The sequence below is a fragment of the Ostrea edulis genome, chromosome 2, assembly GCF_947568905.1.
Source record: "Ostrea edulis chromosome 2, xbOstEdul1.1, whole genome shotgun sequence".
Taxonomy (NCBI): Eukaryota; Metazoa; Mollusca; class Bivalvia; order Ostreida; family Ostreidae; genus Ostrea; species Ostrea edulis.
In genome coordinates this window covers 101,813,998-101,829,876 of record NC_079165.1, presented here as the reverse complement: position 1 = coordinate 101,829,876, position 15,879 = coordinate 101,813,998, and the positions used below count along the sequence as shown (strand labels likewise).

The 15,879-nt window shown below is 34.0% G+C and overlaps 1 protein-coding gene across 1 annotated transcript; it reads right to left on the bottom strand.

Annotated features, from left to right (window-relative positions):
• Nucleotides 1-802: 802 nt before the first annotated feature.
• LOC125680506 (protein FRG1 homolog) lies at nucleotides 803-12,525 on the bottom strand. The gene is made up of 8 exons (XM_048920168.2): nucleotides 12,369-12,525; nucleotides 9,640-9,731; nucleotides 8,809-8,934; nucleotides 6,526-6,695; nucleotides 5,953-6,057; nucleotides 2,838-2,929; nucleotides 2,562-2,672; nucleotides 803-1,169 (listed from the first exon to the last, which is right to left on the bottom strand). The coding sequence occupies exons 1-8, from the start codon at nucleotides 12,431-12,433 to the stop codon at nucleotides 1,133-1,135; spliced, it is 798 nt and encodes a 265-aa protein (XP_048776125.1). The 5' UTR covers nucleotides 12,434-12,525; the 3' UTR covers nucleotides 803-1,132.
• Nucleotides 12,526-15,879: the final 3,354 nt, after the last annotated feature.

Below are 15,879 nucleotides of genomic sequence, written 5' to 3'. Positions count from 1 at the left end.
TGAATTTTTCAAGGTGGAAAACCTTGGGAAGACTTTCTTTTGTTTTATCTTTTTGATATTCCTTCGAGATTTTTTCACTCCATTAAACATCACCATCTGTAGGTGAAATAACACAAATTCAGATCTCTGCCTGGCACTCGGGGCCAGCACCGAGTCTTGAGGTTTGACATGGCCATGACATGTGGGGCTTGAACTGACAACCTACTGGTCACGAAGCAAATGTTCTAACTAGAATAGGTTGCATTGTTTTTATAGTTTAGTTAATAGAGCACCTGCATGGGTGGCAAATTCAAGCCCAATTTCCACCAACATTTTTCCATTTCTCTGACCATTATGTAATGCAGTATGCTCTTTTATTTTGAAAGGGTTATAACAAAAGTACAATAAAAAACCACCCATGTACAAAGGACATTCAAAGTTCAGTCCCTAACTCCTGCACTAGTTTTGATGCATATGAATTGTCCTATGGGCAAATTCTGATATAAATAAATAATCTTGATTTTTAAAGTTGGACATACAAAGAACATTGGTGGGAATGTTTGGGCTAGGGGGTCATTCTTTGGAGGAAACTCAAGTGTCCAAGCGGGCAACCACCATACCCTCTCGCATACAACCACTGTCGATCACGGGAATAGAACTTTGGTCACAGCAGTGAGAAGCGAATGCATTAACCACTACGGTACTCGGACACCCATGATGCATTAGTGTGTTTGTTTACAGGATTTACTTTCGACACAGCACTCCAAATTTGATCAGTGCTGTGTGATAACTTCCTCTTATTTGATACATGTATAATTGTCAATACTCTATAAAAGATTTAATGAAAATCCTCAAAATATATAGACATTGTTCATGTATCATAATAATAAAAAAGGACATTGATTAAAATCCACTCGACAGAATCTAAATTCCGTCAAGACATATGACCTGACTTACAAACATTGTTAACTCCATCGACTTTTAAGCAGTCACTTGCTCTCAAAATGTCATTTTTAAATTAGAACACTGAAAGCAGACTGTAAGTCACAGATCTCCATATTGTGCAGTCATCGACTCCATTGCATGAACACATAATCTGCTGTATGTCCGACACGCGTTCCTCTCACATTCTCCAACATCAGGTCTGCTGGACTTACTTGCAGTAACGGTCTGCCTTCATTTTTGCTCTCCTGAAAATCATAATGTATAAAATGAATTTGTTTCAAAGGTACAGTGTATTTGAGGTAGAAATCTTTTTGGAATTAATTTTCTGTAAGTAGGTTTAAAATTTCAAAAGTTTTCTTTTCATATAATGCAAGTCAACTTTTATCACAAGGATAACAGTATAAATATTGTCAATATCAATACTATATCTGTGAGAGACAAAACTGTTTACATGAAGCCAATATCACTTTGATATTTAAAAAAAATCACAGTGTTTACCAATACTGTGTTGATACGATAAAAAAAAGCCCCTAAAATATTCCCAATATTAACAAAATCAAAGACTGCAAACATCCATCCCCAAAATATAATCAGCTCTTAGTCTCATCAAACATTCCTTTCTAAAAGTTGAAGGAAATTGAAGATAAAACACATAAACACACACTCATAAACAAGACCAATGACATAACCTCTTTGGGGGATGTAATTACTACAAGTTATTTCACGGTCATGGTAACTTAGTGCTAGAGCACTTGCTTAGTGATTGAGATAGCATGGACCCTAGCTAGGAAAGACCTCACTAGAGCACTTGCTTAGTGATTGAGATGCCATGAACCCCAGCTAGGACATACCTCACTAGAGCACTTGCTTAGTGATTGAGATGCCATGAACCCCAGCTAGGACAGACCTCACTAGAGCACTTGCTTAGTGATTGAGATGCCATGAACCCCAGCTAGGACATACCTCACTAGAGCACTTGGTTAGTGATTGAGATGGCATGGACCCTAGCTAGGAAAGACCTCACTAGATCACTTGTTTAGTGATTGAGATCACATGGACCCCAGCTAGGACAGACCTCAGTTGTTAAAATAGATAGCCACTATTTTTTCTCAAAGTGCTCAGCATTAGAATGAAAGCAACTGAACAGAAACTGAAAATCAGGGTCCAGTGTCACTGTAGCCATTAGCCTGATAAACAGCCCTTACTGCTGAATGGCTCAGAGTGCCTACCATAGGTCAAAATTCGGTATACTTCATCTAATGCTGGTGATGTTTCAATAATTATGAATGAAAAATAAAAGATGAATGGATGAAAAGAAAGGTCTTAAATAAACCCCCCCAATTAATGCCATTGTTTGAAATAAAAAATTAATCTAAACTATGTAATGATACTTGCTTATCAATTTGACAGATTATAGACTTGTGATTTTTAAGTGATATTTTTTCTGTCTTCCAATGTATGGTGTATGTATTTGTTTGGTCTATGTATAATCATTTTGAGTACATACACTGTATATATCTAATACTGCTACCATGGTTTGCTGGGTTTTCCAAAATATACCAGAGGACTGAATACGATGTACTCTATTGGAAGAATGAAGACAAGCATCTCTTTGAACTTTTCTAATAGCAACTCACCTGTCAAGCAGAGTTTCATGGAATTTTCCCTCCTTTTTGGCCTTTTTAAGATCTGACACATCTTCTTTGCTTATTTTTAACCTTCTGTCTTGAAAGCTTTGAAATTTTTTCCTTTGAAGATATAAAGACTGTATATTTTACCCATTCAAAATATCAGAATTTCAATACTACTTTTAGATACATTTGTATTTTGTTATTAACAATTCTTATCTACACTCTGCATAACTTTAACTCACAGGTAAAAATTCAGAGCAACAATTGTATAGCTTATCTTACACGTAGTTGACCTCTGTTTCTTTGACTTTGCCTCGTTCTTCTTTTGGTATATTCTCCATAGGATCAACATCTAATGAAATGTTTACCCGGACCTGAAAGAAGTTCAAAACGCTTTCTTCTCCTGACTTCAGAAATGTGAATTTGATTTAAGGAGGTACACTGCATTGTTATAATGGCTGACTTCCTTTTAAAATATGAATGAAAACATAGATATCAGCTATAATTCTACATTCCTTTTAATTTTACTTGCCTAACTGGGGTAGCTCAGTCGGTAAACCAGTCGGCTGCTGATCTGTAGATCACTGGTTCAAGTCCAGCAGGGCCGGGTTTTAATTTTTTTTTTTCAGAACACTTTCTACTAAAACTACATTTTTTGACTAAATGTGGGTGCAAATTTTTGCGATTTGTCTCCAAAATATGTACATGTAATTTTTGTGATTTTAATTTTTGCAATTTCACAAAATGACAAAATTTTAAATGACACTTTTTTTTTTATTACAGGTAGTTTCTAACAGGCATAGCAAGACAAACATTTATATTTAATGAAATATTTGAAATGTAAAAACTAATTTTTTAGGCGACATTAATTCACTTAATGGTCCGGTAGGGTCAGGAAGCTTACTGAGAGGTTTCATATATTTCAAAAGGGCCATGTGTGCAGGCACAAGTTGTGAATGCTAATGATTCACGAGCACTGGTCACTACACGATAATAGCTGACAAGGTACCTGTATTACGCAATGAAGCATTAAAATGGAGTTCTACTTCAAAGAATGGCCTCACTCAGGGAAATTTTAAGTGCACTATCTAAGGTATTTTTTGCGATTGAATTTTTTGTGTTGGAGACTTCACAGCAGAATTTCGCAAAAAATAGTACCCCACAGAAAAAAACAGTTATATGGTATAACAGATTGAAAAATTTCAATGATAATTTGTGAAAATAAATTTTGAATGTGTAATATTGTCAGATTTTGATTCTATAACTGAACATTTTATTCTCATCAATTCAATTTTACAGTTTGATGACAACTAATATGGATGTACATGTACAATGTAACATACTACAAACCATGTTGACAACTTGTTCTCTTCCGTGATTAATTAAAAATGTAACCCTGTTTTATACATAATGCTGCTATTACAATATGATTTACCATCCAATGTTCTCAGTGTGTAATTGTGTTTATAAGGCACAGTTCATATTGTGTGTGTCATTGGCAATTGAAATACAACAAGAGGCCCATGGGCCACATCGCTCACCTGAGTCACTTTGGCCCATATTTAAAGATTTTCCCAATATATTCGCATGTAAAACTTTGATCCCTATTGCCCCTAATCTAAACTATGTCAGGAAGCTTTCATGTAAATATAAACTTTTCTGGCCAAGTGGTTCTTGATTAGAAGATTTTTAAAGATTTTTCCTATATATTTGTATGTAAAACTTTGATCCCCTATTGTGACCATACCCTACCCCCAAGGGCTGTGATGTTGCCAAACCTGAATTTGCTCTATGTCAAAAAACTTTCAAGTAAATGTAAACTTCTATGCCAATGGTTCTTGAGAAGAAGATTTTTAAAGATTTTCCTTATATATTTGTATGTAAAACTTTGATCCCTTATTGTGCACCCACCCTACCCCTAGGGGCTATGATTTTAACAAACTTGAATCTACACTATGTCAGGAAGCTTTCATGAAAATGTAAACTTTTCTGCCTAGTGGTTCTTGAGAAGATTTTAAAAAAATTTCTCTACCCCCAGGGACTATGATTTTAACAAACTTGAATTTGCACTATGTCAAGAAACTTTCATGTAAATTTGTACTTTCCTGGCCCAGTGGTTCTTGAGAAGAAGATTTTCAAAGATTTTCCCTGTATATTTGTATGTAAAACTTTGATCCCCTACTGTGGCCCTATCCTACCCCCAGGGCCATGATTTTGACAAACTTGAATTTGCACTATGCCAGGAACTTTCATGTAAATTTGTACTTTCCAGACCCAGTGGTTTTTGAGATTGATTGATTGAATATTGTTTAACGTCCCTCTCGAGAATATTTCACTCATATGGAGACGTCACAACTGCCGGTGAAGGGCTGCAAAATTCAGGCCTATGCTCGGCTCTTATGGCCATTGAGAAGGGAGGGATCTTTATCGTGCCACAGCTGCTTTGACACGGGACATCGGTTTTGCGGTTTCATCCATAGGACCGCTCCATTTAGGTTAGACTTTTAAAGATTTTCCAAAAAATATTTGTATATAAAACTTTGATCCCCTATTGTGGCCCCATCCTATCCCCGGGTAAAATGATTTTAACAAACTTGAATCTTCACTATGTCAGGAAGCTTTCATGTAAATTTGTACTTTCCTGGCACGGTGGTTCTTGAGAAGATTTTCAAAGATTTTACCTATATATTCGCATGTAAAACTTTGATCCCCTATTGTGGCCCCAACCTACCCCTAGGGGTCATGGCATTAACAAACTTGAATCTGCACTATGTCAGGAAGCTTTCATGTACATTTCAGCTCTTCTGGCCCAGTGGTTGTTGAGAAGATTTTTATTATGACCCCACAATATTTTTACATTTTTGTGATTATCTCCCCTTTGAAGGGGCCTGGCCCTTCATTTGCACAAACTTGAATCCCCTTCATTCAAGGATGCTTTTTGCCAAGTTTGGTTGAAATTGGCCCAGTGGTTCTGGAGAAGAAGGCGCAATTGTGAAAGATTACAGACAGATGGACAGACAACGGGTGATCCGAAAAGCTCACTTGAGCTTTCAGCTCAGGTGAGCTAAAAAGTTTACAGACGGACAGATGACGGACAACAGGTGATCAGAAAAGCTTTTATCTCAGGTGAGGTAAAATCTCAACAAAATAAAGTTAAAGGCCATTTCCATTTAAAATAGCATACTAGAAGGAGAGAAAATTTAGCACAAACATATTTTAGTACAAATGCATCAGAGTTTTTGTCACAAATAAATCTGAGTACAATAAAAAGTTTTATTTTTAAATTATAATGCCCCTCGATTCAAACTAAAATATGCAGGGAGTGCATGCAATGTAAATGTTATAGGAATTGCATTAAATGGCCCTGAACTTTTTTTGTTCATACATTCAAGCATACCTTGATCATTTCCTGCTCCCCAGCTTTGGAAGTGAGACAAACAATTTCATCATCTCTGTTTGCAGACAAAAACTTGCCATTGCTTCCATTCAGTGCCATTTTACCCTGTTTAATAACAATATTTCTAGATCATAATGTTTGTCTTTGATTGTTTCTGTAACATCCGAAAAAATGCAAAATTCCACTACCTCTTCGAAATACAGCCAAAAGTTTAAAACATTATATACATGTACTTTAAAAATAAAAGAAAACAAAAGTAATCACATCATGTTTACATATTTCATGATATCTACACATTATATAAAGAAGTCTGAAAACTCCTGCCCTTGACATTTCCATCCCACCCCCCAAAAACCCTCATTAACAGGAATTACTAAATACACGTATTTTGTTGAAAATTATTTTAAAAAATTTAAATTTATCTTGTTCCTGGCATCTTTACAGTATCATCACAAATTAATTTTTCATGTTTTGAAACAAAGTGGTATTCTTAAGATTTATATTGCAAAAAGCCAATTTAAAATGTTTCTACCTCAAAATGTAATTTAGGAAGCATAAGATGGAGTGCTTTACCTCTTGGAAAACAGGTTCCCATTGTTCGCGCACTCCGATAGCATCCGCCCTTCCTGTGACATCACCGTCTGGATCCACAGTTAAGTATTTCCCATATCCAGACTTAAGAGCAATTTTTGTGTCCGAGACTTGCACAGCTGTTAGAATTTCCTCTGCATCTGGACCATCACCTGTACAGAAATATTGCAAAAATGCTGAATTAAAATTCTGTATAAATGCTACACTCAAACAGACATTGACTATTCTAGAACGGTAAGCTACCCCAAACTAAGTGCAAAATGAACACTGAATTTATATACTTGTTGCAAACACAGGAAATTGCAAGTGAATGTTAGGAAAACGAAGATACTAATATTTTCAAAAGGACCTACACCAGATGATGTATTTGTGCATAAGTGGTAATGTAATTGAAACTATGATAAATAATCAATTATTGAGGAATTGTACTAGTAAGATAACATCTATGCACAGAGGCACAGAAAGCAATGTGTAATTAGGGAATTACATTTGGTTTACCTTTCCATGTTAGACTTGTTTGACAAAGTGATGCCACCTGTGTTACTCTATGTGAGTGAATTATGGGGTGTTGAAGACATCAATATCATTTCACTTTTTCAGTTACAGTCATAAAACAAAGTAATTTTGTTTGAAAAGGATATGTACTCTCACATGAATGACATCCCTAGGGGCAAAACCCTTGTTTGGCAATGGAAATGAATGCAAATTATGCAGAATTACGTATACTAGGGTATATATGAATTATTATAAATTTTATTTATTATTATTCATTATTATATATCTCTACCATTGCTGTACCAATAGCGAAATGAGCAATACATGTGATATTGGATTTCCTGTGTTCAGAACATTCTTGACTCTTGTTCAAAATCCAAGCAGAGACTAAAAGGGGCATTATATATACAAAAGTGGAATAGTAATGTGAAACTTGATCCTCTGAAGGTGTGATATATAGTAAATTACATTCTAAAGTTTGAAATGTATAAGTGAAAATCATAACCACTTATCATTGCCTCCCTCTTGAAATGAGTTGATGGAACTACACACTATTACTAGGTCTGTTACTGACTGTCTACAGAAGTTTTTGTTAAAGTCGACAGAAGGCGAGGTGAGGTGTTTTGTTGAGGACCAACATGTTTTATATGTAAATATTTATAAGAAAAAAATACAGGCACGTAGCATCATTTTTCAAAGTGGGGGAGGGGGAAGCCAGAGGAGAAGTCTTCATTATCTAATACCACCTAATTCCCAGGTTTCCATTTCTTAAATCATAGAAGGGGAGGGGGAAGGGGGGGGGGGAGGCTGCAATACTCATCCTTTGCTACATAGGTTCAACTTTTAACTTTCAAGTTTACATTCTTCTCATTCACTACTACTACTAAAAATAACATATTTTGCATATGAAAATAATCATTGTCGAAAAAGTAGGGGTGCAGGCCACCTGCCTCCCCCCACTCTGATTCTATGTGCCTGAAATACAATTCAAAACACATTCTGGATGCCATGTTGCCATCTAAATTTCACTACTTGTTGTCTAAAGTAGATGGCAATAATGCGACACATTTTGTGCAATGACAGACCGACCGTTCTTGTCTGGGACAAAGAAATGAATACGTAACCTTCGTAAATGCATCCAAATTGGATAAACATCATTATATCCTCAAGTGTAAGGCTTTATCAAATATGCATTAAAACTTTTAACAACAAATACTGGTTTAATTACACTTGCAATAAATAATTTTTTTTATAGACTGATAAAAAGGAAAACTAAATTTTTATGACTTATAAGTAAAACAAATACAATTTACAATATGGAATGTACAATGTAATATTTATGAAACCCATGATTTCTCAAATAAGTCCAAAACAATAAAAAAAATTGTGATTTTAAAAAGTCAACTTCTGGTGTTGTACTTTAAAGGAAACTATGCATATTTATCACAAATATATACATGCACATGTCATACACAGTATAAGCAGGATTTTTAGTGAGGATTCAATTTTAGCATTATTATTGAGGGTGTTGATAGCTAAATTTGTATATTGCTAACAATTCATTCTGTATCATAGGTAATAGTTATCTTTCTTGAAATTATAAAGTCACTAAAATTAGCTCTCACTAAATATATATACTCATTTTTATGGGGAAATTGCTCAATTTGTGTCTCTCTAAAAATTCAGTTATACGGTATAATTTATAAAATAATACATATAATATGTTGTACAATAATAACTACAATCATACACAATAATAATATTAATTACCTTGATCCCTTGCTGCTCCAAGTTTGAATGTGCCGTTATCTACGGCAGAGACATAACGACTATCCCCCACTTCTATGGCAACATTCCCCGTTATATCTTCAAACTTTTTTGCAACCCACCATCCACCTTTTGAAATGAAATTACAGTTATATTTCTATAATGTAATGAGAATATTGTTATGCATTTAAGAATGAACGTACAGCTTGTCTACAGGAGATGCTACACTTCTGTTTTTTTATACAGCAATATATCAATCAAACAACAAGTCATTGTTGCTAATCCATAGCGTTTCTCTCCATTACATGGAAAACTTATGTATCTTACTGACAAAGACAACTACCATAAATTGAAAATTAAGCGAAATGCTTCCTGCTTAAAATTATAACCAAAACTAATGATAACTAGAAGTACATTGCATTTGCATCGTTAGAAATATATGTGCCAACCCTAGTTGTAACAATTTCTAACAACAACATTCTCAATCTTCCATAATCAATTATGAAAATGATATACCAGTATTATGAAATCTCATGTATGTATTTGTACAATGATTCTCAAGTGAGAAAGGATATTCAATTCAGATGAGAGATAGTTGCAATATCAAACACAAACAGTAACAAGGATTACATTTTGAACTTTGTGCAGATGATAACTTCAGTGAAGTTTAAATCAGTTTATAGTAAAAGCAGTTCATGATCTGGACAATTATTTCTGGTTCGAAAGCTTCATCTGACTCTTATTGTTGGATCCAGTTTTACCATGAGCAGCTACCTTATTGTTGGACCCAGTATTACCCTGAGCAGCTGCCCTTACTGTTGGATCCAGTCTTACCATGAGCTGCAACATCAGAGTCTACATGTGCCCCAATTCCTGAGGTCTCTTCCACCTCATCATGCTTTCTCTTCTTTTTATGCTTCTTATGTCTGCAAAATAAGATGAGGCTATTCCACATTTTTTCCCCATTTTCTGTTACTGTGAAATCTTAAATAAGGGGCCCATGGGCCACATTGCTCACCTGAGTCGCCATGGCCCTGCTGTTGTGAGTAAAAATCAAAGGCCTCAAGGACCTCAGAGTCGACTTGCCCGCAATTTCCAACAAGGGGTGGATGTATACAGCACTGTCTTATAAGCTTTAATTCTGAATCTTTAAAGTATGGTAAAACATGAGTATTATGCTCAACTAGATATCTATGGAAATGCAATGTCACAAACTAGGAACACGGCACATCAGCTAGAGGAATTTACCCATAAAAGCTTCAAAAATTGTGTGAACATAAAAGTTCAAGATCAAAGGTCATTATCCATGATACCAAGCACATCTACATGAGATGATCATTTATTAGTACTTGTATGTCAAATATCAAAATCCTGCCACAAAAGACAGAACAGTAACAGCCTGGGCATGTAGCAGGTATCGATACATATTATTCTCTTGAAGTCTTCAAATATCTTGATCGCTTCTTCCTTCATTCTGTTTACATGAAGTATTTTCACAAAAATGTACCACGTGTGTAGGTAAATGATTTTAACTTATTCATTGTTTATTTATTTAAACAAAGCAAACATAGAATTCCTTAATTCATTTCAGATATATTTAAGAATTCTGGATTTACATGTGGAATAACACTGTTAATGCGAGTGTAAGGAACGATAACTCTGGGTAGAGATTGAACAATGTACATAACGTATTCCTGCATGTTCACATAGTCTCCAAATCAAATGATAAAGAAAATATTATTGTAATACGCAAGTTCCGAGATATCAGCTCTTCTGTGATGGAGGTACGTTTAGTATTCTGTTGAACACTTGAGTGGGTACAAGATGTAAATAAGGATAAAAGTTATAAAAGTGTAAATTTTGTTTATATCAGCCATTGGTATACATTAAATTGACAATATCAAGAATATTACAAATGTTGAACATTTGTTTGAATTAGGTCATTAAATTAAATATAAAATTATTTTTTTATTTCCTCTTCTGTACAAGTGATATTTTAATCAAAGAAAGATGGTGATATCGATTTTTGTTTGAGCCACTTCATTATTAAATAATCATACACTTAAACTAATATTGTGTTTCCCTGCAGTTTGGGTGGTTATATGATGTCTGATAATCGGCCTTTATGTAATATATGAAGGCAGCGATAAGCATTTGTACCCACCGCGTGTGGTCGAAAATATCTTTTGGGTCTCACTGTGCGTAAGAGTTCCACAAAGGGAAAGAACTATTGGGCAACTCGGAAGTTGCGTATTAGGCAACACTGCTTTTAAATGCAAGAACACAATAACCAATACTTTGTTTGAACCAACTACTTTGATAAGCACAATATTTTCCATATTTTGTCGAAATTTCAATGACCAGAGATTAAGAACTATTTGTATTATCTCACATATGTATTAACAAAGGTTTGTACTCAAAATCCGAAGTGCATAACAGTGAACTCAGTCTATGCGAAAGTTTTTTGGACCACACAGGACATTCAGTCCTGTGTAATCAATGAACACACTGGACCGAACCAAATTTTGTCAGACCGAAAAACCTAATGTAAAAAAGTGAAACACGTGAAAATGCAAAACCAAGGGAATCTTATTTATTATACTAGTAATACTATACCAGGGATCCCTCCCGTATAATACTTTAGACAGTCCATGCGGTTTTAATCACATTCATTTACGTATTTGGATTTGTGTGCTATTTTTTACTTATAACAAATATTTAAATGACTCCGCATCAAAATAGTAAAGCTCAAAACCGGGCACTGAGACATCGGACATTCCGGTCCGGTGTAAAAAATTATGCATCGGACCTGAGGCACTGCACATCAATCAGGTCCGACGTCTTTCGCATAGACTGTGAACTGGTGATAACAAGGGTCTTCTCTCTATCGCGAGCCAACTCAAAAATTCAATATTAATTCTCATGAAAAATTTTGACTGGCGTGTAGTTATAATGGAAATACAAAAATGTGGACCCGCCACAAACGCTCATCATGAAATATTTCTTTATTTACATCATCCTATACTTTCATATGTACTTCTACGATGCTACATGTTAACGTAAATTAATTCCTCTAATTATTGGATACAGTGTTCGAAATTAACCATAGACTGATAGAGTCAGACCGAGTCTATGTCAAATGATACCGGTCTATGCCAATTGTAATATTGGGATAGACCAAATTGTCTAGTATGCCGATTTTCTAGGTTTAAAGCAATAGAGGTATCCCAAAAGTTGACTTACAAGGAAAGGATGACATTGTTTTGGAAATTTAAAGAAAATATGCTTTCTAAGTACATTAGCAGAAAATAACGTTTTAATTTAAATTTGTGTTGTTGTGGGTTTTTTTTCCAATGTTGCGGCCTATGCCAATTCGATGAGGTCTATGTCATCTTGTTTTGGCATAGACCCATGGTCAATACCAAGTTTTAAACCAATTTCGAACACTGTGGATATACATGTGTTATCATTGTGTAGGCCTTACTACGCTTGATAGTTCGATGATCTCAGCACTGTAAGGACTAAAGTACCTTCTTAAAAAATATTTAATGATTAGTACATACTTTTTGTCTTTTTGGCCCTTTAACTTTAGCTTCCCACCTTTGACAAATGAGTAGGCATCAGCCATTTTGCGATTACTTCAAAAATTAGTAGATCTAATTTTGTTTCTGTATGCAACCAGTGGGCGCAGCCATATTTGACGTTTGTAAATTTTAAAATGGTATTGTACGGATTCCCGGATTGGTATCATAGATATATAGTACACTGTACATTAAAGAGTTCTACTATTGTTGGTCAAAGTTTTAAAAATCACAAATATAATTAATGTCCACATGTTTTGTAATAAATGCTTAAGATTTTATATCAATTAGAGCAAAAATGAAGTTCAGAAAGATTTTTCAAACCATTTATATTTTTCAATGAAATGTGCATGACAGTTGATTCATTTATGGCTCTTCACTGCAAATATATGAAACGCCGACTAGCACGTGTTTGTTGAGACACATGTCCTTGGTGTTTGCTAAATATTATATATTGTTTAATTTTTTTGGTAGACTTCCGTCTTCCCTTACCCTTCCCCAGTATTCATATTTCAATTGAATATTTATTCAAGAAAACTATTAAAAGTATATGCATATCTAATGTTAATTAATCCAATAAATTTTTTTTTTTTTTTTTTTTTTTTTTTGTGTATCAGTAACGATAGTTATCAAACAAATCATATTTGGTAATTAAGATATGATAGCAAACAAACCAATATTGGGAGAGGCCTTATATAGGCTAAGCCTGCTGCCCAATCCCATAAATTTATTGAATAAATATTGTTTGAATTAATATTGAATTTTGAAGAGGGTTGAGATAGGTGTATTGATAAAAGTGAAATCTTTGGTTCTCTGAAAGCCTGGAGTGGACTTGATTAAATGTATTAAACTGTGCAATTGGTCTGGTTAAGGAGGAATATTACATCGTCACAAAGGCTAGATATAAACACCAGCAATACATGTACATGTATATATTCTTCTACAATCGAATTACCTAGTTGGGTTAAGCTTATAATAGGTAAACGTGATGACTGCTGATCTGTAGTTCATGGGTTAGAGTCTCAGTAACCGGGGTTTTCATTTTTTTCCCCCCAGATTACTTTCTACTACAACTGCATTTCTAACTAAATCAGGTAAATTTACACTGGATTTCTCGGGTGTGTTATTCATCCTTAACTTGGAGGAACGATACATATTGTCCTTAAAAGGCTTTCCGAGCACTTGTCAGTATATCAGTACAGTGCACTGTAGCTCACACTGTACGGTACATTTATACGGGTGTGTTTATTGGGTGGGGGTGGGGTGGGGGGTAAGCCATTAAGTATGCATTGACATTGTCTAATGGGAAAACTAACAAACACACACTCCCAATAATAACAATAATAACTCCCAATAAATTTTCATCTCCAAAATCATTTTCCAATGCTGTTTTATTTTGTTATAAAAATCTTTTTAAGAATAAGGAAATTTTAAGGAAATTGGAATCAACTCCCAATCAGAAGGCTGGATATCACAGACACACGAGAAACAAGGCTGTGAAAAAGATAAACATGCATTTGTTGAGGAGGCAATTAGGAAAACATTTTGATTATACCTACTGTTCAAGAAGAAATGCCTAAGGATTCATTTACAATACTGGGTATAACGGCTGGATTTGTTGAAAATGTCTGCTTCTATGGAAACATGATTAGAAGCCCCTGTCAAACTTTTAAAACTTTCATCAAACAGTGATGTGATAATTAACTGTTCAACTTTCCTGTATCTTCATGTACTTTTGCAAATGACTGGAACTTTATTTATTTATTTTTTGGCGATTTAAATAATTTCGTTACATTGAGTTTTTGGAAAGAAGAGGTCCTAATAATTTAACGTTTCCATAGATACATGTACTAACTCGTTATATCGAGCCGACTAACTCGTGCTAACGAAATAATTAACTCAACATAACGAGATTATTAGTTATTATGTAGGATTGATTATCACAAACTAGTAACGATATAACTCACACGTTACAACGGGATAACTGACTAGTTATAACAAGATAACTAACTCATGATAACAAGATACACGTAACTAACTCATTATAACGGGATAACTAACTAATTATAACAAGATAACTAACTCATGATTACAAGATACATGTAACTAACTCATTACAACGGGATAACTAACTAGTTATAACAAGATAACTAACTCATGATAACAAGATACACGTAACTAACTCATTATAACGGGATAACTAGCTAGATATAACAAGATAACTAACTCGTGATTACAAGATACATGTAACTAACTCATTATAACGGGATAACTAACTAGTTATAACAAGATAACTAACTCATGATTACAAGATATACGTAACTAACTCATTATAACGGGATAACTAGCTAGATATAACAAGATAACTAACTCATGATTACAAGATATACGTAACTAACTCATTATAACGGGATAACTAGCTAGATATAACAAGATAACTAACTCGTGATTACAAGATACATGTAACTAACTCATTATAACGGGATAACTAACTAGTTATAACAAGATAACTAACTCATGATTACAAGATATACGTAACTAACTCATTATAACGGGATAACTAACTAGCTATAACAAGATAACTAACTCGTGATTACAAGATACACGTAACTAACTCATTATAACGGGATAACTAACTAATTATAACAAGATAACTAACTCATGATTACAAGATACATGTAACTAACTCATTATAATGGGATAACTAGCTAGATATAACAAGATAACTAACTCGTGATTACAAGATATACGTAACTAACTCATTATAACGGGATAACTAACTAGTTATAACAAGATAACTAACTCATGATTACAAGATATACGTAACTAACTCATTATAACGGGATAACTAACTAATTATAACAAGATAACTAACTCATGTTTACAAGATACACGTAACTAACTCATTATAACAAGATAACTAACTCGTGATTACAAGACATGTAACTAACTCATTATAACAAGATAACTAACTCATGATTACAAGATACACGTAACTAACTCATTATAACAGGATAACCAACTAGTTATAACAAGATAACTAACTCATGTTTACAAGATATACGTAACTAACTCATTATAACGGGATAACTAACTAGTTATAACAAGATAACTAACTCGTGATTACAAGATACACGTAACTAACTCATTATAACAAGATAACTAACTCATGATTACAAATTACATGTAACTAACTCATTATAACGGGATAACTAACTAGTTATAACAAGATAACTAACTCGTGATTACAAATTACATGTAACTAACTCATTATAACGGGATAACTAACTAGTTATAACAAGATAACTAACTCGTGATTACAAGATACACGTAACTAACTCATTATAACGGGATAACTAACTAGTTATAACAAGATAACTAACTCGTGATTACAAGATATACGTAACTAACTCATTATAACGGGATAACTAACTAATTATAACAAGATAACTAACTCGTGATTACTAGATACACGTAACTAACTCATTATTAC